The 25776-nt window shown below is 40.4% G+C and overlaps 1 protein-coding gene across 16 annotated transcripts in view; it reads left to right on the top strand.

Moving 5' to 3' along the window:
- Zfp729b (zinc finger protein 729b) overlaps window positions 1-23015 on the top strand; it is a 34327-nt gene extending 11312 nt beyond the window's left edge. For 3 of the 16 annotated variants that reach the window (XR_015639535.1, XR_015639531.1, XR_015639533.1), the window contains 4 exons: window positions 8406-8532; window positions 9947-10042; window positions 17888-21289; window positions 22566-23015. Coding sequence is in view for 9 of the 16 variants with exons in the window: in XM_087588982.1 (XP_087445108.1) it covers window positions 8409-8532; window positions 9944-10042; window positions 17888-20922 (3258 nt within the window). In the remaining 7 variants the exon portion in view is untranslated. 16 annotated transcript variants of the gene reach the window in all.
- The last annotated feature ends 2761 nt before the right edge of the window (window positions 23016-25776 follow it).

The following is a 25776-nucleotide window of genomic DNA, read 5'->3' as shown; positions in this document are numbered from 1 at the left end:
CCTTCAGTCTCTGTTTTAATCTTTGCCTCTCTATTCCCTGCCAAGGGTATTCTTGTTCCCCTTTTAGAGAAGGAGTGAAGCATTCACATTTTGATCATCCATCTTGAGTTTCATTTGTTCTAGGCATCTAGGGTAATTCAAGCATTTGGGCTAATAGCCACTTATCAGTGAGTGCATACCATGTATGTCTTTCTGTGATTGGGTTAGCTCACTCAGGATGATATTTTCCAGTTCCAACCATTTGCCTACGAATTTCATAAAGCCGTTGTTTTTGATAGCTGAGTAATATTCCATTGTGTAGATGTACCACATTTTCTGTATCCATTCCTCTGTTGAAGGGCATCTGGGTTCTATGTAGGTGCCCTTGTATTTGGAGCATAGATATTTAGGATTGAGAGTTCATCTTGGTGGATTTTTCCTTTGATGAATATGAAGTGTCCTTCCTTATCTTTTTTGATGACTTTTAATTGAAAATTGATTTTATTTGATATTAGAATGGCTACTCCAGCTTGCTTCTTCTGACCATTTGCTTGGAAAGTTGTTTTCCAGCCTTTCACTCTGAGGTAGTGTCTGTCTTTGTCACTGAGGTGTGTTTCCTGTAGGCAGCAGAATGCAGGGTCCTCATTGCGTATCCAGTTTGTTAATCTATGTCTTTTTATTGGGGAGTTGAGGCCATTGATGTTGAGAGATATTAAGGAATAGTGATTATTGATTCCTGTTATATTCATATTTGGATGTGACGTTATGTTTGTGTGCTTTTCTTCTCTTTGTTTTGTTGCCAAGACGATTAGTTTCTTGCTTCTTCTAGGGTATAGCTTGCCTCCTTATGTTGGGCTTTACCCTTTATTATCCTTTGTAGTGCTGGATTTGTAGAAAGATATTGTGTAAATTTGGTTTTGTCATGGAATATCTTGGTTTCTCCATCTATGTTAATTGAGAGTTTTGCAGGATACAGTAACCTTGGCTGGCATTTGTGTTCTCTTAGGGTCTGTATGACATCTGTCCAGGATCTTCTGGCCTTCATAGTTTCTGGCGAAAAGTCTGGTGTGATTCTGATAGGTCTGCCTTTATATGTTACTTGACCTTTTTCCCTTACTGCTTTTAATATTCTTTCTTTATTTTGTGCGTTTGGTGTTTTGACTATTATGTGACGGGAGGTGTTTCTTTTCTGGTCCAATCTATTTGGAGTTCTGTAGGCTTCTTGTATGCCTATGGGTATCTCTTTTTTTAGGTTAGGGAAGTTTTCTTCTATGATTTTGTTGAAGATATTTACTGGTCCTTTGAGCTGGGAGTCTTCACTCTCTTCTATACCTATTATCCTTAGGTTTGATCTTCTCATTGAGTCCTGGATTTCCTGTATGTTTTGGACCAGTAGCTTTTTCTGCTTTACATTATCTTTGACAGTTGAGTCAATGATTTCTATGGAATCTTCTGCTCCCGAGATTCTCTCTTCCATCTCTTGTATTCTGTTGGTGAAGCTTGTATCTACAGCTCCTTGTCTTTTCTTTTGATTTTCTATGTCCAGGGTTGTTTCCATGTGTTCTTTCTTGATTGCTTCTATTTCCATTTTTAATTCCTTCAACTGTTTGATTGTGTTTTCCTGGAATTCTTTCAGGGATTTTTGTGTCTCCTCTCTATGGGTTTCTACTTGTTTATTTATGTTTTCCTGGAATTCTTTCAGGCATTTTTGTGATTCCTCTCTGTAGGCTTCTACTTGTTCTCTAAGGGAGTTCTTCACGTCTTTCTTGAAGTCCTCCAGCATCATGATCAAATATGATTTTGAAACTAGATCTTGCTTTTCTGGTGTGTTTGGATATTCCATGTTTATTTTGGTGGGAGAATTGGGCTCTGATGATGCCATGTAGTCTTGGTTTCTGTTGCTTGGGTTCCTGCGCTTGCCTCTCGCCATCAGATTATCTCTAGTGTTACTTTGTTCTGCTATTTCTGACAGTGGCTAGACTGTCCTATAAGCCTGTGTGTCAGGAGTGCTGTAGACCTGTTTTCCTGTTTTCTTTCAGCCAGTTATGGGGACAGAGTGTTCTGCTTTCGGGCGTGTAGTTTTTCCTCTCTACAGGTCTTCAGCTGTTCCTGTGGGCCTGTGTCTTGAGTTCACCAGGCAGGTCACTTGCAGCAGAAAAGTTGGTCTTACCTGTGGTCCCGAGGCTCAAGTTTGCTCGCGGGGTGCTGCCCACAAGCTCTCTGCAGCGGCAGCAAGCAGGAAGATATGCGCCGCCCTTTCCGGGAGCTTCCGTGCACTAGGGTTCCAGATGGCGTTTGGTGTTTTCCTCTGGCGTCCGAGATGTGTGTGCAGAGTGCAGTCTCTTCTGGTTTCCCAGGCGTGTCTGCCTCTCTGTAGGTTTAGCTCCCCCTCCCATGGGATTTGGGTGCAGAGAACTGTTTATCCAGTCTGTTTCCTTCAGGTTCTGGCGGTGTCTCAGGCGCAGGGGTCCTGCCTCTCCTGGGCCCTCCCCTACGGGAACCCAGAGGCCTTATACAGTTTCCTCTTGGGCCAGGGATGTGGGCAGGGGTGGGCAGTGTTGGTGGTCTCTTCCGCTCTGCAGCCTCAGGAGCGCCCACCTGACCAGGCGGTGAGGTCTCTCTTCCACGGGGTTTGGGAGCAGAGAGCTGCTGCGGGCCGGGATCCTTGGGTGTGGGACTTCCGGTCGCAAAATGTTTTTTATTAGTTTTGTGTATCTGCCTTAATAACAGCTTCCTTTTTTTCCCCATTATACAACAGCTTTATATTCCTTAACACAAATACATTATTTTTCTTTATATTCTCCTTTTCTGTGATTTTGAAGTCACCTTAATGTGCTTACAAATGAACATCTTTAACTTGAATTTTAATGACATCATGAAAGTAAAAGAATTAGGGAATTGTGGTACTGTTTCTCTCTGTTATGATCCTTAATTCACAGCTTAATTTGTGATCTAATTCAGTGATGTTACAGTATGCAATATGGTCATTTGTGAAAATACGGATGATGTTAAATTTTAGATTTGTGAGCACAGAACAAAGAGAAGAAAGGCAGGAAATAGGATAAGAACAGCAGATAGGGCTGCTTGTTAGTGCACACAGAGATGGGCACCAACTCTCCTAGAAACATGGGATGGGGGTTATATGAGGGAAGAAAACTTGCTTGAACACTTTTAAAGACATAGGTAAGGGGCTTGGGAATAAGGAAATGGATGCTGCTCTAGGAGCCCCATGCAGATTTGCAGTCTCTCCTTTCTGGTATTGTCTGCTTAGGCAAGACAGATTATCTTGAGAGGCAGGTGGTCCCCTAAAACATAGCTCTCTGACTTGTAGCAGACAAATAAGATTGAGGAAGTAGTAGTAGTCAGCTGTAGTCACATAGTAATCCTGTTTTTACAAGCAAAACTCCATCAGATGGGGCAGGACCTTACTATTTCAGACATAAAAAGACAAGTGCCACATGTTCTGTGACCAAGCTTCTTGTGGCTGACTCACCTATCAGGAGCACTTCTGGCTGAGATCACTGAAACTGCTCCACTCTGCTTGGTAATAAAGTTGGACTGTTCTAAGGTCACAGGTGACTTTGCCAACTTACCCACCTTTTCAAGAAACAGATGTCTGAAGGGTTAACCTGTGTCTACTTTGGAAAACAGTTTGATCAAGGAGAGTCTTCAGGAGAGAAAGCTGGACTTTGTGCCTCATTCCCAAGCCCCTCATTCTGCCCCTGTCAATGGTTGCAGATTTTCATGCTGTCCTAAAAAGCATTGCTCTTAACAGACAAATGAGGTTGCAGAAGGTCAGCTTTATTCCCATAGGATTCCTGTTTTTAAAAGCAAGACTCTATCAAATGGGAAAGGACATTACTGTTTCAGGCCTAAATAGACAAGTCCCACTTGCTGTGTGACTGTGCTTCTTATGCTATCAGACTGACTTACCTATATCAAGAGCTTGTCTGGCTGAAGTCACTGGAACTGATCCACTCTGCTTGGTAGTAAAGCAGGATTGCTCTGAGATTACAGGTAACTTTGCCAGCCTTCTTACTCTTTCAAGAGACAGATCTGAATGGTCAACCAGTTTCAACTTAGGGAAACAGTTTGATAGAGAAACTTCAGCAGAGAAAAGTGGCCTTTGTGCTACAAATTTCCTCACTCTCAAACCCCGGATAAATGGTTGCAGCCCTCTTTCTCCTCTGTTTTTATATTCCTCACTTTCCCATGACAGTGGGTCTGTCAGTGTGTGAACTAATCAAGTGTGTGACTCCTGTATGTCAAAGATCAGACTCCTTTTCTATCTTCTGTCTGTTTATGCTGCCCCAGAAATGTAACAATATCAGTCAGATGTTGAATGTAAAGGATTGTAAGTCAAGTGGGAGATGTGAGATGTAATTTTTATCCCATTGGCTGGTAATTTAAGAAAAGGAAAGCTGGCAGAATATTGATCAATGAATCTCCTTCTTTATTTAGATAAGATGAAGGAATGCTAGGGTACAGATGCTGTCCTGAATCCAATAGACTTAAGATCGCAAATGGCAAGGTGTGGAATGGGTAGACCAGGGTTGAAAGACATAAAGAAGACAAAACGATATCTGGGAACAGGATGTTTTGTATAAACTGATGACAAAAAGGCAAGTGTGTTTATTAAGAAGTACAACAAGTGATATAGTATTAATAGATGGGAAATGGCCAAGGTCACCAGAGACCTAAGTCACACAATCTTGGCAATAAGAGCACAGGATACCTAGCTCACACAGCTGCCTTAGGGCAGATATCCCCAGGTCCAGGAGAAGAGTTGGCTCTCCTGCAATAGTGACTCCTTCATGACACTGCATCCTATGTCAGATTTGTCTGGCCACTGCTGTAACAAGACAGACTAAAGTACCCATTGTCCGTTCATGGGGCCTCTGAGACAGCTTTGGGTCTGGATAGATCCTGACTGACTCGACTCATTGCTAAATTTTTCAATTATTATTTTGTTAGTATAATTTATTCCATTTGCAAACAAATTCTTCATGTATTGTTCTACCCACTTGTTGGCACCTGCACCACCACGGTACCAAGAATCGGATAGACCTGTGAGGTTTAACCAAAACCACATACTTGGGTCATTCTGTTACTTGAATGCCAAATCTTTTACTGAGATTCAGAGAATATATACCTCAAGTTCACTGGGTAGAGAAATCCTGGAAGCACAGTAGAAAAACAGGCTTACACACTCAGGAACAAAGAAACAGGAACAGAAAACAGAAACTGATTTTACAGTGGTGTACCACCCAGGTCAAACAGAAAGGTCAGGGTGTTCCTTTGTTAGGGACAAAAGGATTCCATACACTGACAGGTCCCAGGAGGGTCTGACTCCCGCTGGCTGCTCATGCTCAGGTCTCTTGGTGCCCTGTCATTTGCATCTCTCTGTACATACTCAGGATGCTGACCTCAGCCCAGAGGTCAGATCTGCATCTTCATTGTATTTGTCATTGTGAGTGTGCATACTGGGTTAAGAAGTACCTTCTCCATTACCACAGCTCTGTACTGTGAGAACTGTGAGCAATGTGTGCTGTATTATAATACAAATGGGATACTAAAGTATATTTATCAAAATTTTACTGTTAATTCATTCATTTATTTATTGTATATGGGAAGGGTACATGTGAACTTGAAAGGAAGTGAAAGACCCCCAGAGTGAGGAGACCCTCACTCAAGTCTCAGGATGACACGACCCCCCCCCAAGAACTCATGTGAGACCGTCCTTGCTGTAATAACACGAGGCTTATTGATAGGAACCAGTGTACTTAGGTTGAGACTCCACTGCAGGGGCGCTGTGGGTATTTAAAGAAAGAAGCCATAACCCAAGGGGGTATGGCGTCACTAGAAAATGTCTAGAATACCAGTGAAAAAATCACAAGGAGACGCTTGTCTCTCAAGATTGCTTTTAAGATTGTAATCTAACTTTATGGCCAGCTAGTTCCTGGGAGAAGTTTCCTGTTATCTTTACTAGGTCCGGATCACGTATTTAAGGACCTTATCTTATGCCCTTTTATCTAGTTCCTGAGAGACTGGGCTCAAGAAATGTGACCTACTTATAGGCAGAGAGCATGGTCTGGAATTTGAGGTATTTATGGCTTCTTGGGGGTGAGTTAGCATTTTTAAACTTCTGACTTCTTGGCTGCAGTTTTTATTCTTTCATTCCCCACTTCTTCTAGTGGCTAGTTCTAATCATAGAACTAAATTTTAGCATACACCTGAATGGTCTCTATAAAAACAACACTCTTCTCTGAGAGCAGCGCATAATCCTCCGTCTTTTAAGAATAAAACAACCCCAGAATGATCTAGGTAGAAACAACATTTTTCCTCTAGTGTTGCACACAGACCTCCTTCTTTAAGGAATATCGGGTCTAATCTTCTCGTATTTTGAAGGACTACCTCTGAGAGGGAGATTAGGGATTTTTGGAGGTCAGCTAAATAGTCTTTTTTACTCTTTTTATATCTAAGTCAGTGGCAGCCCTGAATTCTCTATAAGCCTTGTGTTGTAGGGCAACAGCAGATGTCCTTGTAGCTGCCCTTGCAGCACCTAAACTCAGCCCTAAGATAATTGCCAGAGTAATTCTCAACTCTCTTTTGTGTCTTACTAAGTCTTTAGCATCAGGATTCCAATCTGGACACTATCTGAACCTACACACAAAAGTCATGACTGCCTTTAAGAACTTCTAAACTTACACAAGTTGTGATCCCTGAGGCACAGTCCCAAGAAGTGTTAGGAATACTAACATATGCAATGTTACATCATTTGCAATAGAAATCAAGCCTACCCCCACACCTGCGATTGGGGGAACCTATCTCCATGGAACCTAGGGGAAACAAAATTCTTGTTTTTAAAGCACATTCCTCAAGTGAGCATTACAGTAACCCCACCAGTCACGTCTCTGATGTATCCACTTACCTGACGTGCAGGTCCAGGGAGCTTTTTGAAGATCTCAGTATCCCTTTAGGTCCCAGCTCCCAGCCCCAACAGCTAGTATGAGGCTGGTGAGGGCTGAGACTTGATGGTGTACAGAAAATGTCAATTTAGGGAATGCTGTGTGTTAGCCTGTATATCATTTTCCTAGTGACTGATGGAACATGGCATAGCCTAATATGTTAGGTGCTACATCTGGGCTGGTGGCTCTGGGTTCTATAAAGAAGTTGGCTGAGCAAGCCGTATATGGAAAGCCTGTAAACAGAACCCCTCAATTATTTCTAAAGCATCTCCAAGTTCCTATCCTGTTTGAGACCCTGTACTGACTTCCTTCAATGATAAACCATGCTATGGAAATATAAGCCCAATAAACCCCTTCCTCTGTAAGCTGGTTTTTGGTCATGAAGTTTAATGGCAGGAATAGAAGTTTTAACTATGGCATATATGTGTTGTATCCTGGTAACTTTCATGTCTAAAAGATTGTCTCAATCCTCTGTAACTGGAGTTATACAGAGTTGTGAGTATCCGTGTGACATCTAAGAATCAACCCCATGTCCTTTGGAAGAGTAACCAGTGCTCTTAACTGCTTTGCAATCTCTCCAGCCCTAACACACTTTTGTAGTTGCCCTTGTTCTCCAGTTTATGGTTCTTAAAAGTATTATACCATCAATATTTCTAGGACCTTCTGTGATCCACTTCCTTTAAAGATGAATCTTGTGTTGCTCCCAATACCACATGAGGAGTATTTTAGTGATGTTACCTATTTTAGGGATGTATTACCTATATCAGAAGTACTTACAGCACTGCTCTCACTTAGGGCCACATTTAGATTTATATGCAGAAGCGCATGATGCCTCTGTATGTATCCTATTAGTGATGTTGATAATTAGCCTGATGTGTAAGTTAATTGTGGTTATTCCTATCCTAGTATAGCTTCCAAATGAATGAGACTCATACTATGATTTATTTATTTGGCTTTTGCTCAATTACTGGGGGATTAATGCCTAATCTGTTTTCCTAAAGCTAGACTATTTCCTCTGCTGTTCTCCCTAATTCCTTGCTGACAGAGTCTTTCCTGAATTATCTCTGCTGTATCAGTATTTCTTGAGAGTTGGAGGTCATTTTACTTGGGCATGTGCTATTGATCCATCATGTCTAATGGAGACCTCATGTCCTCCCATCTTCCCCTTCTCCTCCCTATTTCTCCTTCTCCTCATTTTGGTCTTTATCTTTGACCCCCAGCCCAGTCACTGAAGCCCTATAAATCTCTATTTTTTCCCCATAATTGGTTGTTGCCAGTTTTATTTCACCAATAGTTTTAAATTGGGAGCAAGGTTTACACAGTAAATACTTGTGTATGTTAGACTTTGCTTGATTTGTGGCTACCAGATCATGTGGTATAGTATTTAGCATTTGAACACATAGAAGCTCCAGACTAAGACAACAGTGTGTGGCATTTCCTCATTTTTTTGTTTTTCAGGAAATGTTGTCATTCAGGGATGTGGCCATTGATTTCTCTGCAGAGGAGTACGAATGCCTGGACCCTGCTCAGTGGAAATTGTACAGGGATGTGATGCTAGAGAATTACAGCAACCTTGTGTTCCTGGGTGAGGAGGATACTTCTATGAAGAACTCTTTTTTTTTTTTTAATTCATCATTCCATTCATTTACATCTCAAATAATATTCTCTTTCCTGGTTACCCCTCCACAACCCCCTCCCATCCCATCCGCCCTCTTCTCCCTTCCCTTTGCCTCTATGAGGGTGCTCCCCTGCCCACCCACCCAATCCCACCCCACCACTCTAGCATCCCCCTACACTGGGGCATCAAGCATCCCTTCCCTCTCATTGATGTCAGATAAAGCATTCTATGCTACTTCTGTATCTGGAGCTATGGATCCAACACTCCTTGGTCTAATCCCTGGCAGCTCTGAGTAGTCCAACCAGCTGATATTATTCTTCATATGGGGTTGCAGTCCACCTCTGCTCCACCAGCCCTTCCCCCATCTCCGCCCCATCAGGCTCCCCAAGCTCAGTCTGATGGTTGGGTCTGAGTATCTGCATTGGTCAGTTGCTGGCAGAACCTGCCAAGGAACAGCCACAACAGGTTCCTGTCATCAAATGTCTTTTGGCAACAGTGTTGGGTTTGGTGTCTTCAAAAGGGATAGATCCCCAGATGTGGGGGTCCCTGGATGGCCCCTCCTTTATCTCTGCTCCATTATTTTGTCCATGTGTATTGTATCCTTTGGACAGGAACATTTCTGGGTTAAAAACTTTGAGTTCGGGGGGTGGGGGGGGGAACATCCCTTGACAGGGGATCATGCCTATCTATTGGAGATGGTCTCTACATGTTCTATACCCCCTGCATTGTGCATTTCAGCTAATGTCCCCATTCAGTCCTGGGAGCCTCTCACTTCCCTGGCAACTAGGACCCTCCAATGGTTACCTCCAGTTCTGCATTCCCTACTGCTACATGGAAATGAAGAATTCTTAATTAATCGTCAGTATGAAAGTTGTTCCCTTTGTACAGTACCTCATGGGAGCTTTTCCTTCCAACAATGAGGTTCATAAGACCACTTTTTAGGAAAATTAAAATTATTTATATACCTTAGAACTATTATTTCTGGTGTTGATTTCTCCCCTCCCCTTTTAAATGACTCATTTTTATTAGAAAGTAAGTGGTACACCTTACAGAGACTGTCACATACTTTGGCTTTAAGAGTTGTCCTGGTAGGGATTGGGGATTTAGCTCAGTGGTAAAGCGCTTGCCTAGGAAGCGCAAGGCCCTGGGTTCGGTCCCCAGCTCCGAAAAAAAGAACCAAAAAAAAAAAAAGTAAGAGTTGTCCTGGTAACTAAGGGATATGAAGCTCAAGACCCACAAGTCCTAAGTTTCTCGTCAGGATTCTGGAGTGCCCATCAGGAAACGTGAAAAGCTAACCCCCTATTATACGCCTTTATTTTATCTTCTCTCTTTACTCCCCAGAAGAATACCTAACAATGCTCTTCCCTCTCTCCACAAGCAGGACTTGCTTCCGCTAAGCCATATCTCGTGACGTTTCTGGAGCAAACACAAGAGCCTTCAGATGTGAAAGGAGGAACGGCTACCATTAAGCATCCAGGTATGTCTAAAGGAAGGAATCAGAGAACAGAGTGGGAAATTCTAAGATCTAATATTAAGTCACTGAGGCATAATATTGTGGTATAAATCATCTTTTCCAGCTCTACTTTTCTATCATTTTCTGTGAAAAGGACATTATCTAATGTTACAGATGTGTGTCTAATAAGCTGTGTTTTCTTCTACCATGAGATTAACTTGTGCTCTTATGACAGCCAAAGCTCTGCCATTTCTAAGTAATCTTAACTTGAATGTTTATTTTTTATGTAAGTATGTGTTCCTGCATTTTTAAAAGTGAAGATTTGTCTCTCTCTCTCTCTCTGGCTAGTTCCAAAATGAAAGAGATATAAAGTATAAGATTTATTTGATAAGATTCACAAAGCATTTACTGGGCAGTTAATAATCAATTTTAATCTTCTAAGTTAATCTTCCTACCTCCCAGACAAAATTCTCAGGATTCTTACATTTTTGTATTGCTCTGACTCTCTGGGCTTCATGTGTCCTTACATGATGTCTCACAGGACCCCTTCCTTATAGTGAATTCTTTCCTTCCCTCCCCTCTCTTTCTTTTCCCCCTCCCCGACCTTCTCTCTGTCTCTCCTTTCCCCCTTCCCCACCTTTTTTCTCTCTCTCCTTCCCCCTTCCCCCACCTCTCTGTCTCTCCTTCCCCCCTCTGCCACCTTCTCTCTGTCTCTTCTTCCTTGGACTGGCAGGTATCCAACTCTTTCCTCTCTGCAGTTGGTCTATTAGCGGATCAGTTTTATTGACAAGTTAGGTAATAAAATGGGAACAATCTTTACACTAACTTGATGAAGGAAATTCTGAGAATAAGCTTTACACTACCATGCGTGAATGGCAAGTAAATGTGAGGCAGAAAAATCAGTGTTTGAATAATATGGGGATAATCTTTACATACTGCACCAACATATAATGCCTGAAGATATGCATGAACTTCTTTTTTTTTTTTCATCTTTATTAACTTGGGTATTTCTTATTTACATTTCGATTGTGATTCCCTTTCCCGGTTTCCAGGCCAACATCCCTCTAACCCCTCCCACTCCCCTACTATATGGGTGCTTCCCTCCCCATCCTCCACTCATTACTGCCTTCTCCTCACCAATCACGTTCACTGGTGGTTTAGTCTTGGCGGGACCAAGGACATCCCCTTCCACTGGTTCTCTTACTAGGCTATTCATTGCTACTATGAGGTTGGAGCCCAGGGTCAGTCCATGTATAGCCTTTGGGTAGTGGCTTAGTCCCTAGAAGCTCTGGTTGGTTGGCATTGTTGTTCATATGGGGTCTCGAGCACCTTCAAGCTCTTTCGGTCCTTTCTAAGATTCCTTCAACGGGGGTCCTGTTCTCAGTTCAGTGGTTTAATGATGGCATTCACCTATGTATTTGCTATATTCTGGCTGTGTCTCTCAGGAGAGATATACATCCAGTTCCTGTCAGCCTGCACTTCTTTGCTTCATCCATCTTGTCTAATTGGGTGGCTGTATATGTATGGGCCACATGTGGGACAGGTCCTGAATGGGTGTTCCTTCTGCCTCTGTTTTAATCTTTGCCCCCTCTATTCCCTGCCAAGGGTATTCTTGTTCCCCTTTTAAAGAAGGAGTGAAGCATTCGCATTTTGGTCATCCTTCTTGAGTTTCATGTGTTCTGTGCATTTAGGGTAATTCAAGAATTTGGGCTAATAGCCACTTATCAATAAGTGCATACAATGTGTGTTTTTCTGTGATTGGGTTACCTCACTCAGTATGATATTTTCCAGTTCCATGCATTTGCCAATGAATTTCATAAAGTCATTGTTTTTGATAGCGGAAAATATTCCATTGTGTAGATGTACCACATTTTCTATATCCATTCCTCTGTTGAAGGGCATCTGGGTTCTTTCCAGCTTCTGGCTATTATAAATAAGGCTGCTATGAACATAGTGGAGCATGTGTCTTTGTTATATGTTGGGGCATCTTTTGGGTATATGCCCAAGAGAGGTATAGCTGGGTCCTCAGGTAGTTCAATGTCCAGTTTTCTAGGAAACTCCAGATTGATTTCCAGAGTGGTTGTACCAGTCTGCAATCCCACCAACAATGGAGGAGTGTTCCTCTTTCTCCACATCCTCGCCAGCATTTGCTGTCACCTGAATTTTTGATCTTAGCCATTCTCACTGGTGTGAGGTGAAATCTCAGGGTTGTTTTGATTTGCATTTCCCTTGTGACTAAAGATGTTGAACATTTCTTTAGGTGTTTCTCAGCCATTCGGCATTCCTCAGCTGTGAATTCTTTGTTTAGTTCTGAACCCCATTTTTTAATAGGGTTATTTGTGTCCCTGAGGGCTAACTTCTTGAGTTCTTTGTATATTTTTGATATAAGCCCTCTATCAGTTGTGGGACTGGTAAAGATCTTTTACCAATCTGTTGGTTGTCGTTTTCTCCTAACAACAGTGTCCTTTGCCTTACAGAAGCTTTGCAGTGTTATGAGATCCCATTTGTCGATTCTTGACCTTAGAGCATAAGCCACTGGTGTTTTGTTCAGGAAATTTTCTCCAGTGCCCATGTTGTTCGAGATTCTTCCTCACTTTTTCTTCTATTAATTTGAGTGTGTCTGGTTTGATGTGGAGGTCCTTGATCCACTTGGACTTATGCTTTGTACAGGGTGATAAGCATGGATCGATCTGCATTCTTCTACATGCTGACCTCCACTTGAACCATCACCATTTGCTGAAAATGCTATCTTTTTTCCATTAAATGGTTTTGGCTCCTTTGTCAAAACTCAAGTGACCATAGGTGTGTGGGTTCATTTCTGGGTCTTCAATTCTATTCCACTGGTCTATCTGTCTCTGTACCAATACCTTGCAGGTTTTAGCACTATTGCTCTGTAATATTGCTTAAGTTCAGGGATAGTGATTCCCCCAGAAGTCCTTTTATTGTTGAGGACAGTTTTAGCTATCCTGGGTTTTTTGTTATTCCAGATGAATTTGCAAGTTGTTCTGTCTAACTCTCTGAAGAATTGGATTGGTATTTTGATGGGGATTGCATTGAATCTGTAGATCGTTTTTGGTAAAATGGCCATTTTTACTATATTAATCCTGCCAATCCATGAGCATGAGAGATCTCTCCATCTTCTGAGATCTTCTTTAATTTCTTTCTTCAGTGTCTTGAAGTTCTTATCATACAGATCTTTCACTTGCTTGGTTAAAGTCACACCAAGGTACTTTATATTATTTGGGTCTATTATGAAGGGTGTCATTTCCCTAATTTCTTTCTCGGCTTGTTTCTCTTTTGTGTAGAGGAAGGCTACTGATTATTTGAGTTAATTTTATACCGAGCCACTTTGCTGAAGTTGTTTATCAGCTTTAGTAGTTCTCTGGTGGAACTTTTGGGATCACTTAAATATACTATCATATCATCTGCAAATAGTGACATTTGACTTCTTCTTTTCCGATCTGTATCCCCTTGACCTCCTTTTGTTGTCTGATTGCTCTGGCTAGAACTTCAAGAACTATATTGAATAAGTAGGGAGAGAGTGGGCAGCCTTGTCTAGTCCCTGATTTTAGTGGGATTGCTTCAAGTTTCTCTCCATTTAGTTTAATGTTAGCAACTGGTTTGCTGTATATGGCTTTTACTATGTTTAGGTATGGGCCTTGAATTCCTATTCTTTCCAGGACTTTTATCATGAAGGGGTGTTGAATTTTGTCAAATGCTTTCTCAGCATCTAATGAAATGATCATGTGGTTTTGTTCTTTCAGTTTGTTTATATAATGGATCACGTTGATGGTTTTCCATATATTAAACCATCCCTGCATGCCTGGGATGAAGCCTACTTGATCATGGTGGATGATTGTTTTGATGTGCTCTTGGATTCGGTTGGCCAGAATTTTATTGAGTATTTTTGCATCGATATTCATAAGGGACATTGGTCTGAAGTTTTCTTTCTTTGTTGGGCCTTTGTGTGGTTTAGGTAAAAGAGTAATCATGGCTTCATAGAAAGAATTCGGTAGCACTCTATCTGTTTCAATTTTGTGCAGTAGTTTGGATAGTATTGGTATGAGGTCTTCTATGAAGGTCTGATAGAATTCTGCACTGAACCTGTCTGGACCTGGGCTATTTTTGATTGAGAGACCTTTAATGACTGCTTCTATTTCTTTAGGAGTTATGGGGTTGTTTAAATGGTTTATCTGTTCCTGATTTAACTTTGGTACCTGGTATCTGTCTAGAAAATTGTCCATTTCCGCCAGATTTTCAAGTTTTGTTGAATATAGGCTTTTATAGTAAGATCTGATGATTTTTTGAGTTTCCTCTGATTCTGTAGTTATGTCCCCCTTTTTCATTTCTGATTTTGTTAATTTGGACACACTCTCTGTTTCCTCTCGTTAGTCTGGCTCAGGGTTTATCTATCATGTTGATTTTCTCAAAGAACCAACTTTTGGTTCTGTTGATTCTTTGTATGGTCCTTTTTGTTTCTACTTGGTAGATTTCAGCTCTGAGTTTGATTATTTCCTGCCTTCTACTCCTCCTGGGTGTATTTGCTTCTTTTTGTTCTAGAGTTTTTAGGTGTGCTGTCAAGGTGCTGATATATGCTCTCTCCTGTTTCTTTCTGCAGGCACTCAGAGGTATGAGTTTTCCTCTTAGCACAGCTTTCATTGTGTCCCATAAGTTTGGGTATGTTGTTCCTTCATTTTCATTAATTTTTCTTTATTTTTTCCTTGACCAGGTGATCAATGAATAGAGCATTGTTCAACTTCCATGTATATGTGGGTGTTCTTCCCTTATTGTTGTTGAAGACCAGCTTTAGCACATGGTGGTCTGATAGGACGCACGGGATTATTTCTATCTTTCTGTATCTGTTGAGGCCTGTTTTATAACCAATTATATGGTCAGCTTTGGAGAAAGTACCATGAGGTGGTAAGAAGAAGGTATATCCTTTGTTTTAGGATAGAATGTTCTATAATATCTGTTAAGTCCATTTGTTCATGACTTCTCTTAGTCTGTCTATGTCTCTGTTTAATTTCTGTTTCCATGATCTTTCCATTGATGAGAGTGGGGTGTTGAAATCTCCTATTATTATTGTGTGAGGTGCAATGTGTGCTTTGAGCTTTAGTAAGGTTTCTTTTATGTATGTAGGTGCCCTTGCATTTGGATCATAGATATTTAGGATTGAGAGTTCATCTTAGTGGATTTTTCCTGTGATGAATATTAAGTGTCCTTCCTTATCTTTTTTGATGACTTTTAGTTGAAAATCTATTTTATTAAATATTAGAATGGCTACTCCAGCTTGCTTCTTCTGACCATTTGCTTGGAAAGTTGTTTTCCAGCCTTTCACTCTGAGGTAGTGTCTGTTTTGTCTCTGAGGTGTGTTTCCTGTAGGCAGCAGAGTGCAGGGTCCTCATTGCGTATCCAGTTTGTTAATCTATGTCTTTTTATTGGGGAGTTGAGTCCATTGATGTTGAGCGATATTAAGGAATAGTTATTGTTGTTTCCTGTTATAATTGTATTTGACTGTGAGATTATTTTTGCGTGGTTTTCTACTCTTTTTTTGTTGCCAAGATGATTAGTTTCTTGCTTTTGCTAGGGTGCAACTTGCCTCCTTATGTTGGGCTTTACCATTTATTATCCTGTGTAGGACTGGATTTGTAGAAATATATTGTGTAAATTTGGTTTTGTCATGGAATATCTTGGTTTCTCCATCTATGTTAATTGAGAGTTTTGCTGGATACAGTAACCTGGGCTGGCATTTGTGTTCTCTTAGGGTCTGTATGACATCTGTCCAGGATCTTCTGGCTTTCATAGTCTCTGGCGAAAAGTCTGGTGTGATTCTGATAGGTCTGCCTTTATATGATACCTGACCTTTTCCCCTTACTGCTTTTAATATTCTTTCTTTGTTTTGTGCATTTTGTATTTTGACTATTATGTGGTGGGAGGAGTTTCTTTTCTGGTCCAATCTATTTGGAGTTCTGTAGGTGTCTTGTATGTTTATGGGCATCTCTTTCTTTAGGTTAGGGAAGGTTTCTTCTATGATTATATTGAAGATATTTACTGGTCCTTTGAGCTGGGAGTGTTCACTCTCTTCTATACCTATTATCCTTAGGTTTGATCTTCTCATTGAGTCCTGGATTTCCTGTATGTTTTGAACCAGTAGCTTTTTCCATTTTACATTATCTTTGACAGTTGTGTCGGTGATTTCTGTGTAATCTTCTGCTCCTGTGATTCTCTCTTCTATCTCTTGTATTCTGTTGGTGATGCTTGTATCTATGGCTCCTTGTCTCTTCCTTTGGTTTTCTATGTCCAGGGTTGTCTCCCTTTGTGCTTTCTTTATTGCTTCTATTTCCATTTTTAATTCCTTCACCTGTTTGGTTGTGTTTTCCTGGAATTCTTTCAGGGATTTTTGTGATTCCTCTCTATAGGCTTATACTTGTTTATTTATGTTTTCCTGCATTTTCCTAAGGGAGTTCTTTATGTCTTTCTTGAAGTCCTCCAACATCATGATCTAATGTGGTTTAAGATCAAGATCTTGCTTTTCTGGTATGTTTGGATATTCAGTGTTTGCTTTGGTGGGAGAATTGGGCTCTGATGATACCATGTAGTCTTGGTTTCTGTTGCTTGGGTTCCTGAGCTTGCCTCTCACCATCAGATTGTCTCTGGTGTTACCTTGTTCTGCTCTTTCTGACAGTGGCTAGACCGTCCTATAGGCCTGTGTGTCAGGAGTGCTGTAGACCTGTTTTCCTGTTTTCTTTCTGCCAGTTATGGGACCAGAGTGTTCTGCTTTCAGGTGTGTAATCTTTCCTGTCTACTGGTCTTCAGCTGTTCCTGTGGGCATGTGTCCTGAGTCCACCAGGCAGGGTCTAGGAGCATAAAAGTTGGTCTCACCAGTGGTCCTGCGGCTGAAGTTGCTCCTGGGGCACTGCTTTTGAGCTCTCTGTGCGGGCAGCAACCAGGAGGGCATGCGCAGCTTTTTCCTGGGGCCCCCATGCACCAGGGTTCCAGAGGGCATTAGGTGTTTTCCTCTAGAGTCAGAAATGTGGGCAGATTGTAGTCTCTTCTGGCTTCCCAGGCATGTCTGCCCCTCTGAAGGTTTAGCTCTCCCTCTCAGGGGATTTGGGTGCAGGGAGCTGTTGACCGGGTCCCTTCAGGTCTGGCAGGTGTCTGGACCGCAGCGGACCTGCCGCTGGAGTGCCCTTATCTTCAGCTTCCCAGAGGCCCTATACAGTTTCCTCTTGGGCCAGTGATGTGGGCAGGGGTGGGCAGTATTGGTGGTCCCTCCCACTTTGCAGTCTCAGTAGTGCCCACCTGTCCGGGTGGTGAGCTCTCTCTCCCACGGGTTTGGGAGCAGGGAGCTATGGGTGAACTTCTTTCTTGAACCCTTGAATTATTATTTGTAACTTTGAAATCCAAACTCTACAGTACTACATATATGTATATAATATTCATATAAAATATTACATATATAAAATATAGAAATATTGTTTATTTTGGTGTTTTCACAGTTTGAATTTTTTATACTTTGGTTTTATCTAGTCATAAGATTTCTGTATTTGTGTAAGGGGCTGATTTGTATTTACATAATGGGTTTTCTTACTTAATTTTATGTTTTCCTTTTATATGTGACTTTGATTAATATTCCTTTTTCCCCTGTTCTGTGTTTTATGGTATTCTTTTTTCAATGGATCACTATGTAATTTTGACTTCTGTGTTTTAAATTAGGCTTCATTGAATGCAGGTATTAAAAATTGACTGTAGCTTATCATTTATAGAGACCAGTGCAGGTATGAGAATATGTTGGTTTTTAAACAGAAGCATTGTAAGTTTACAGAATTTTGCTCTACTTTTATTCATTTCTCAACCCTTCCTCCACAGTGGAAAAATGCTGTACCTGCAAAGAATGTGGCAAAGTCTTTGAGTGGACGAAAGTGTTTCAAAATCACCAGATAATTGATTTAGGAGTGAAGGGCTACAAGTGTGAAGAATGTACCAAGTACACCCATATTCCATCATTACTTCCTGAAGAGAAAACAATTCATACAGTAGAAAAACCTTACAAATGTGAAGTTTGTGGAAAGGCCTTCTGCATCCCGTTATTACTTTCGAAACACAAGATAATTCATACAGGAGAGAATCCCTATAAGTGTGATGTGTGTGGCAAGGCCTTCCAACATCCTTCAAGACTTTCCAGACATAAAAAAATTCATTCAGGAGACAAACCATACAAGTGTGAAGTGTGTGGCAAGGCCTTCCACTTTCCATCGTTACTTTTGGTACACAAGAGAATTCATACTGGAGAAAAACCCTACAAATGTGAAGTATGTGGCAAGGCCTTCCATTATCCATCAATACTCTCTAAACACAAGCGAATTCATACAGGAGAGAAACCCTACAAGTGTGAAGTATGTGGCAAGGCCTTCCACATTTCTTCATTTCTTTCTAAACACAAAATAATTCATAGAGGAGAAAAACCATACAAGTGTGATATATGTGGCAAGGCCTTCCATTATCCATCAAGACTTTCCAACCATAGGAAAATTCATTCAGAAGAGAAACCATACAAGTGTGAAGTATGTGGAAAGGCCTTCCGCTTTTTATCACTACTTTCTAAGCACCAGATAATTCACAGAGAAGAAAATCCCTACAAGTGTGAAGTATGTGGCAAGGCTTTCGATTATCCATCAAGACTTTCTACCCATTCAAAAATGCATACAGAAGAGAAACCATACAAGTGTGAAGCCTGTGGAAAGGCCTTCCGCTCTCTGTCATCGCTTTCTAAACACAGGAGAATTCATACAGGAGATAATTACTATAACAGTGAAGTATGTGGTAAAGCTTTTGTTTATCCTTCAAGACTTTCTAAACATAAAATTTGTACAGGAGAGAAGCCCTACAAGTGTGAAGTATGTGGCAAGGCCTTCCATGTTGCATCATTACTTTCTAAACACAGAACAGTTCATACAGGAGAAAAACTGTACAAGTGTGATGTATGTGGCAAGGCCTTCTATTATCCATCAAGACTTTCCAACCATAAGAGAATTCATACAGGAGAGAAACCATACCAGTGTGAAGTATGTGGAAAGGCCTTCTGTTTTCCACCATCACTATCTAAACACAAGAGAATTCACACAGGAGAGAAACCATACAAGTGTAAAGAATGTGGAAAGGCCTTCCGCTTTCCGTCATCACTATCTGCACACAAGAAAATTCATACAGGAGAAAAACCCTACAAGTGTGACGTTTGTGGCAAGGCCTTTCATTATCCATCGTTACTTTCTAAACACAAGATAATTCATACAGGAGAAAAACCCTACAAGTGTGAAGTATGTGGCCAGGCATTCCATGTTGCATCAAAACTTTCTCATCATAAGATAATTCATACAGGAGAAAAACCCTACAAGTGTGAAATATGTGGCAAGGCCTTTCATTATTCATCATTACTTTCTAAACACAAGATAATTCATACAGGAAAAAAACCCTACAAGTGTGACATATGTGACAAAGCATTCTATTATCCATCAAGACTTTCTAGCCATACAAAAATGCATACAGGAGAAAAACCATACAAGTGTGAAGTCTGTGGAAAGGCCTTCTGTTCACCATCATCACTTTCTAAACACAAGAGAATTCATAAAGTAGAAAAAGCCTACAGTTGTGAAGTTTGTGGAAAGGTCTTCTGTATTCCATTATTACTTTCTAAACACAAGAGAATTCATCTAGGTGAGAGTCACTGTAATAGTGAAATATGTAGCATGGCCTTTGTTTATCCTTCAAGACTTCCTAAACATAAGAAAAATCATACAAGAGAGAAACCATACAAGTGTGAAGTATGTGGAAAGGCCTTCGATTATCCTTCAAGACTTTCTAAACATAAGAAGATTCATACAAGAGTAAAACCATACAAGTGTGAAGTATGTGGAAAGGCCTTCCACTTTGTATCATTATTATTAGTACACAAGGGAATTCATACTGGAGAAAAACCCTACAAGTGTGAAGAATGTGGGAAGGCCTTCTATTATCCATCATTACTTTCTAAACACAAGATCATTCATACAGGAGAAAAACCATACCAGTGTGAAGTATGTGGCAAGGGCTTCCATGTGTCATCATCACTATCTAAACATAGGAGAATTCATACAGGAGAGAAGCCATACAAGTGTGAAGTATGTGAGAAGGCCTTCCGCTTTTCGTCATCACTATCTAAACACAAGAGAATTCATACAGGAAAGAAACCCTACAAGTGTGAAGAATGTGGCAAGGCCTTCCATTTTCCATCATTACTTTCTAAACATAAGATAAGTCATACTCGAGAAAAACCCTACAATTGTGACCTATGTGGCAAGGCCTTCTATTATCCATCATTACTCTCCAAACACAAGATGATTCATACAGGAGAAAAACCCCACAAATGTGATGTATGTGGCAAGGCCTTCCATTATCCTTCAAAACTTTCCAACCACAAGAAAATTCATACAGGAGAGAAACCATACAAGTGTGACATATGCGGAAATGTCTTCCGTTTTCCATCATCACTTTCTGAACATAAGAGAACTCACACAGGAGAGAATCCATACAAATGTGAAGTATGTGGCAAGGCCTTCCATGTTCCATCAAAACTTTCTCATCACAAGATAATTCATACAGGAGAAAAACCCTACAAGTGTGAAGTTTGTGGCAAGGCCTTCCATTATCCATCATTACTTTCTAAACACAAGATAATTCATACAGGAAAGAAACCCTACAAGTGTGAAGTATGTGGCAAAGCCTTCCATTATCCATCAAGACTTTCTAAGCATAAGAAAATTCATGGGGCTAGAGAGATGTCTCAAGGGTTAAGGGCACTAGTTGCTCTTCCAGAGATTCTGAGCTCAATTCCCAGTAACTACATTGTGGCTCACAATCATCTATAATGGGATCTGATTCCCTCTTCTGGTATGTACATGCAGATAGAACAGTCACATACATAAAATAAATATATCTTTAAAAATATTGATGTATGTTGCTTGGTGCCAAGAAAAGAAAATTCACACAAGAGAGAAGTGTGTTAAGTATGTTGAAAGGCCTTGAATTTCACCATCACTTTCAGTGTATACAAGAAAATTCATACAGGAGAAAAACCCTACAAGTGTGAAGTATGTGGCAAGAATTTCCATTGTACAACATTATTTTTAAACCACAAGAGAAGTCACTCGAGAGAGAAACCCTGCAAATATGAAGTATGTATCCTGATCTTCTGTTGTCTATAATTACTTTCTGAACACAAGAAAATTCACACAGGTGAGAAACCTGACAATTGTGAAGTGTAAGTCAACTCTTTTAGAACTAGCCAGATTCTTTTTACTCATTGGAAACCATACAAATGTGAGGAATGTTGATTATCCTCTAAAAATTCATACCCATGTCTACACAAAGTAACTCATAATGTGGTGACATTTACAAATGCAAAGAATATGTTGAAATGCTCAACAAAAACATTAAGTATCATCAAAGAATCAATTCTGCAGAGAAACCATATAAATCTAAAGAATGTGGCAAATATGTTAGAAGTTCTATAGCATGGTCCAAACATGGGATAATTCCTACTGGAGAGAAACATAGTTGTGGAGAATGCAGCCAAAACTATTAACAGTCTTCTGGTCTTAAGCAACATTCAAGAATTCCTGTGTGAGAGAAAGCACACAAGTATGAAAAATATTCCAAGGTCTTTTGTACTTACTAAGGAGCATGTAAAACATCTTAATTCATAGAGACTAAAATTCCACGTGTGAAAAATGTTGCAAATCCTTTAATAAACTTTCTTATATTTCTCAGCACAAGGTAGTTTGAACTATAGTGAAATAATACAAATGTTTAAATATTCAGAATATTTTAATACTTCTTCAGACACTAATATTTGTGGAAACCTTCATGGTAAATAGAAACCATATAAGATTGAGGAAATAAAGCCTTTGGAATCATTCACATAATCCTGTCAAAAGTACAGCTATCAGACTTTTTTCTTCTGGATTTTGGGCTGATCCTTTCTTGCTGTCTTGTTTCTTCTGTTTTAGAATCAGAACACTTCAATTATACAATTGTGTTGGAAATGTAGTCACTCATTTTTATGTTGTAAGAGATCACACATAAGAGATTACCCTTAGTCTCACATGACACATGGACTGTGGCCTTTCATAGTGTTTTAATTGTTGAATACTTTGTGGACCTTTCGAGTTGTAGCCTATTTTACTTATGAGAGAAGAGTAATGTTGGGGAAAGGGGAAGAAATGGGGATTAAAGCTCTGACTATGGCTAGCATGATAAGTTTGGGAACAAAGTTAAAAGACAACAAGACTCATACCCATGTTACTATTCCAAATACTTACAAAATAGAGGAAATTACCTCTACAGATTGTTCTCTGACCTCCATACATGGGCTCCCACGTATACATACAAACTGAATTATATCTGTGTTTTAAACAGAGGTCAAGAAGTAATGCTTAAATTTTGTTAACTCCATGAGTTCTAGCATCATGTGAGAAGCAAGACTGATTGTTGATTTGCACTTTCTGTTTAGTTTATTTGACATCAGAAGATCTGGTGATTTAGAAGCACGTGCTGGAAATAACTGCAGTATAAGAAACCCTGCAATCTCCTGCTTCCTGACTGTGGATGGAACATGACTACCTGCTTTAAGCTCCTGTCGCCTTTACTTTCTTACATGTGTGGTGGTTGGAGTAAGACCCCAAGGGCTCAGAGATTTGAATGCTTAGTCATCAGGCAGGAACACTTCTTTAAAAGGATTAAGCACTGTGGCATCATTGGAGTAAGTGTATCACTGGGGTTGTATTTAAGGTTTCAAAAGCTCAGACCCAGTGTCTCCCTCTTCTTACTGACTACGGATCAAAATGTAAAATTCTCAGCTACTTCTCGAGCATCATGTTCCCTAGCATGCTCCCTACAATAATGATAATGTACAAAACTTCTGAAACTGTAAACAAGCCCAATAAATGTTTTATAAGAGTTATCCTGGTTTGGTGTCTCTTCATAGCACTAGAACACTGCATAAGATATCATAGTAGACAATTGCCTATGTTAGGACTGAACCACACATCAAGTTTTTTTTTTTTTTTTTCCTGTTCACAATCGTGGAGCTCAAAAATGTGATAAAATATTCTGCAGCTTTCCCACTTTCTGTCTAAATAAAAGGCTCCATGCTAACATCAATAAGAAACACACTGGGGCTGGAGAGATGGCTCAGGGGTTAAGAGCACTGTCTGCTCTTCCAGAGGTCCTGAGTTCAATTCCCAGCAACCACATGGTGGCTCACAACCATCTGTAATGGGATCCAATGACCTCTTCTGGCCTGCAAAGACATACATGCAGGCAGAAAGCTGTATGATGTATACATAATAAATAATTAAAAAAAAAAGAAACACACTGTATGCTTAGAATTACATTCACACTGTTTATTAACCTTGGAGAAAGTACTATCCTATCTACTTGAGTCTAAAGTTCTGTACCTAAATCGGCTTCTATCATAACTTGCATTAACTGAAAACACATTTCTAAACTTTAAAGCATTTTCTTAAATCCTAAACAACTTTGATACTACAACTGTCTAGTCTTCTCTATCAGAAACTTGGGAGAGATAAATATTTCCTGAATAAATAGGAAGTACAGATCAAACAGCTTCCATAGCTAGAAATATTAGGGACTTCTGGTCGCCAGTCAGTTACCCAAAAGTCTTCTGTAATGTTGGCATATTTATTTCTTCATTATGCTGGCCCATAATATCTGACAGATTTTTCTGTGAGGCAACAAATAGAACTTCTTTACTTTGTCCTGGCAGTTTGATATTCAACTTTCTTTGTGACCAGCAGGTCCACAGCTTAGAGGACATATGGTGAGCAACTGAGGCAAGGGCAGTTTCATGCCCATTGACAGTTTGCCACATTTGCAGCAAATTCCATAGAAAGGTTTTTCAATGATCTTCACCTTATTTGAAGCAGTATTGAGGTGCTGCCATACTAGTAAGCTGACATTTCTCATTGTCAAAAATTAATACATTTTGAATACCATATTAACAGATTTCTGATGTTCCTGAAAACCATCTGACATTCTCAGTGTCAGGAGCTGATCTAGGAGAGGCTAAAGGCTACCAGGTGACATTCCTGAAGGTGGCCCACCATTTTTGCATTGTCTGTGATAGATGAGCTCTACGAGGCAAGGTCCCAGTGAGACTTCATCTCAGGATTGCTTCCTGTAGCTGATATACCTTTTCTCTCATTATTCAATTAATATAGTAATCCCTGGGCGTAAACCCACCCTACTGAGCAGATTTTGTGCACATCAATAAAAAGATGAACTTTCATCCATTAATGCTGTTTAGATGAGCTTCTGCCTGGTCCTTTCTGCTGGGAAAGATGGCTAACTAGTCTACTCCCCTGGAAGAGGCTATATGCTGGTATTTGGTAAGAAGCCTCCTGAAGTCCTACAGCTGCCGCTGGGAACCCAGTGCACTCAGGGAATCACCATCCCCCGACCCCCATCCCACCCACCAAATACCACTCCCATTCTGCCAGGTCCACAATCTGAAGACCTCCCTGGGGCTCTGTGGCATACAGGGCAACTGACTCAAAAGACTGAAAGCCTCGCTAGAGTTCTACTGCAAACGGAAACAGAAACCACATTACATAGGCCCTCCTGGAAAACAGCTTCACACATAACAAGAGAGAGACAGCTATAAAGGTACAAGAAGCCTATAGAACACCAAATAAGTGGGACCAGAAAAGAAAATCCTCTCAGGATAACAGTTTGACTGCTCCTTTGAAGAGGCAACAATCTGAAGCTCTCTTAGGAGATCTACTGCAGCCTGGGCAACTAATCAGCAGCTGCTTTGCCTCCCTGAAGACCCTCCAATTGGAAGGCACCACAGTAGATCTGCTATAGCTAGTGCAGCAGGTCTACCAGGAGACCTGTAGCAACCCAGTGACAAAAGAGGCAAACTCCAGACAAAGTCACCCAGACCAGTAAACACCGGGGATAACCGGATGGTGAGGGACAAGAGTAAGGTCATAAGCCACAGAAGCCAGTATACATGGTCATCATTAAGAACCCAGTTCTCGGGGTTGGGGATTTAGGTTAGTGGTAGAGCGCTTGCCTAGCAAGCGCAAGGCCCTGGGTTCGGTCCCCAGCTCTGAAAAAAAAAAAAAAAAGAACCCAGTTCTCACACCACAGCAAGCCCTGAATATATCAACAGACCTGAAAATCTGGAAGCTCACCTACAATCCTATCTCATGAAGATAAGAGTCCTTTAAGGAGGACATAAATAACTCACTGAAAGAAACACAGGAAAATGCAGGTAAGCAGATAGAAGCCATTAAAGAGGAAACAAATTCCTTAAAGACATACAGGAAAATACAATTAAACAGGTGAAGGAATAGCATAAAGTGGTCCAAGACCTAAAAGTGGAAGTAAAAACAATAAAGAAAACACAAATGGAGGCAAACCTGGAAATGGAAAATCTAGGAAAGAGGTCAGGAATTACAGATGTAAGTATCACCAACAGAAATTCAAGAGATAGCAGAGAGAATATCAGGTATAGAAGATACCTTAGAAGAAATTGATACAACTGTCAAAGAAAATTCAAAAAAAAAAAAAAGCAAAAAACTCCTAACCTGAAACATCCAGGAAATTCAGGACACAATGAAAAGACCAAATCTAAGAATAATTGGAATAGAGGAGAACAAAGATTCCCAACTCAAAGGACCCAAAAACATGTTCAA

This window comes from Rattus norvegicus, chromosome 1 (genome assembly GCF_021556685.1).
Source record: "Rattus norvegicus strain SHRSP/BbbUtx chromosome 1, alternate assembly SHRSP_T2T, whole genome shotgun sequence".
Classification (NCBI taxonomy): Eukaryota; Metazoa; Chordata; class Mammalia; order Rodentia; family Muridae; genus Rattus; species Rattus norvegicus.
Note: the sequence above shows the minus strand (reverse complement) of the source record. Positions and strands in the feature narration are given on the sequence as shown.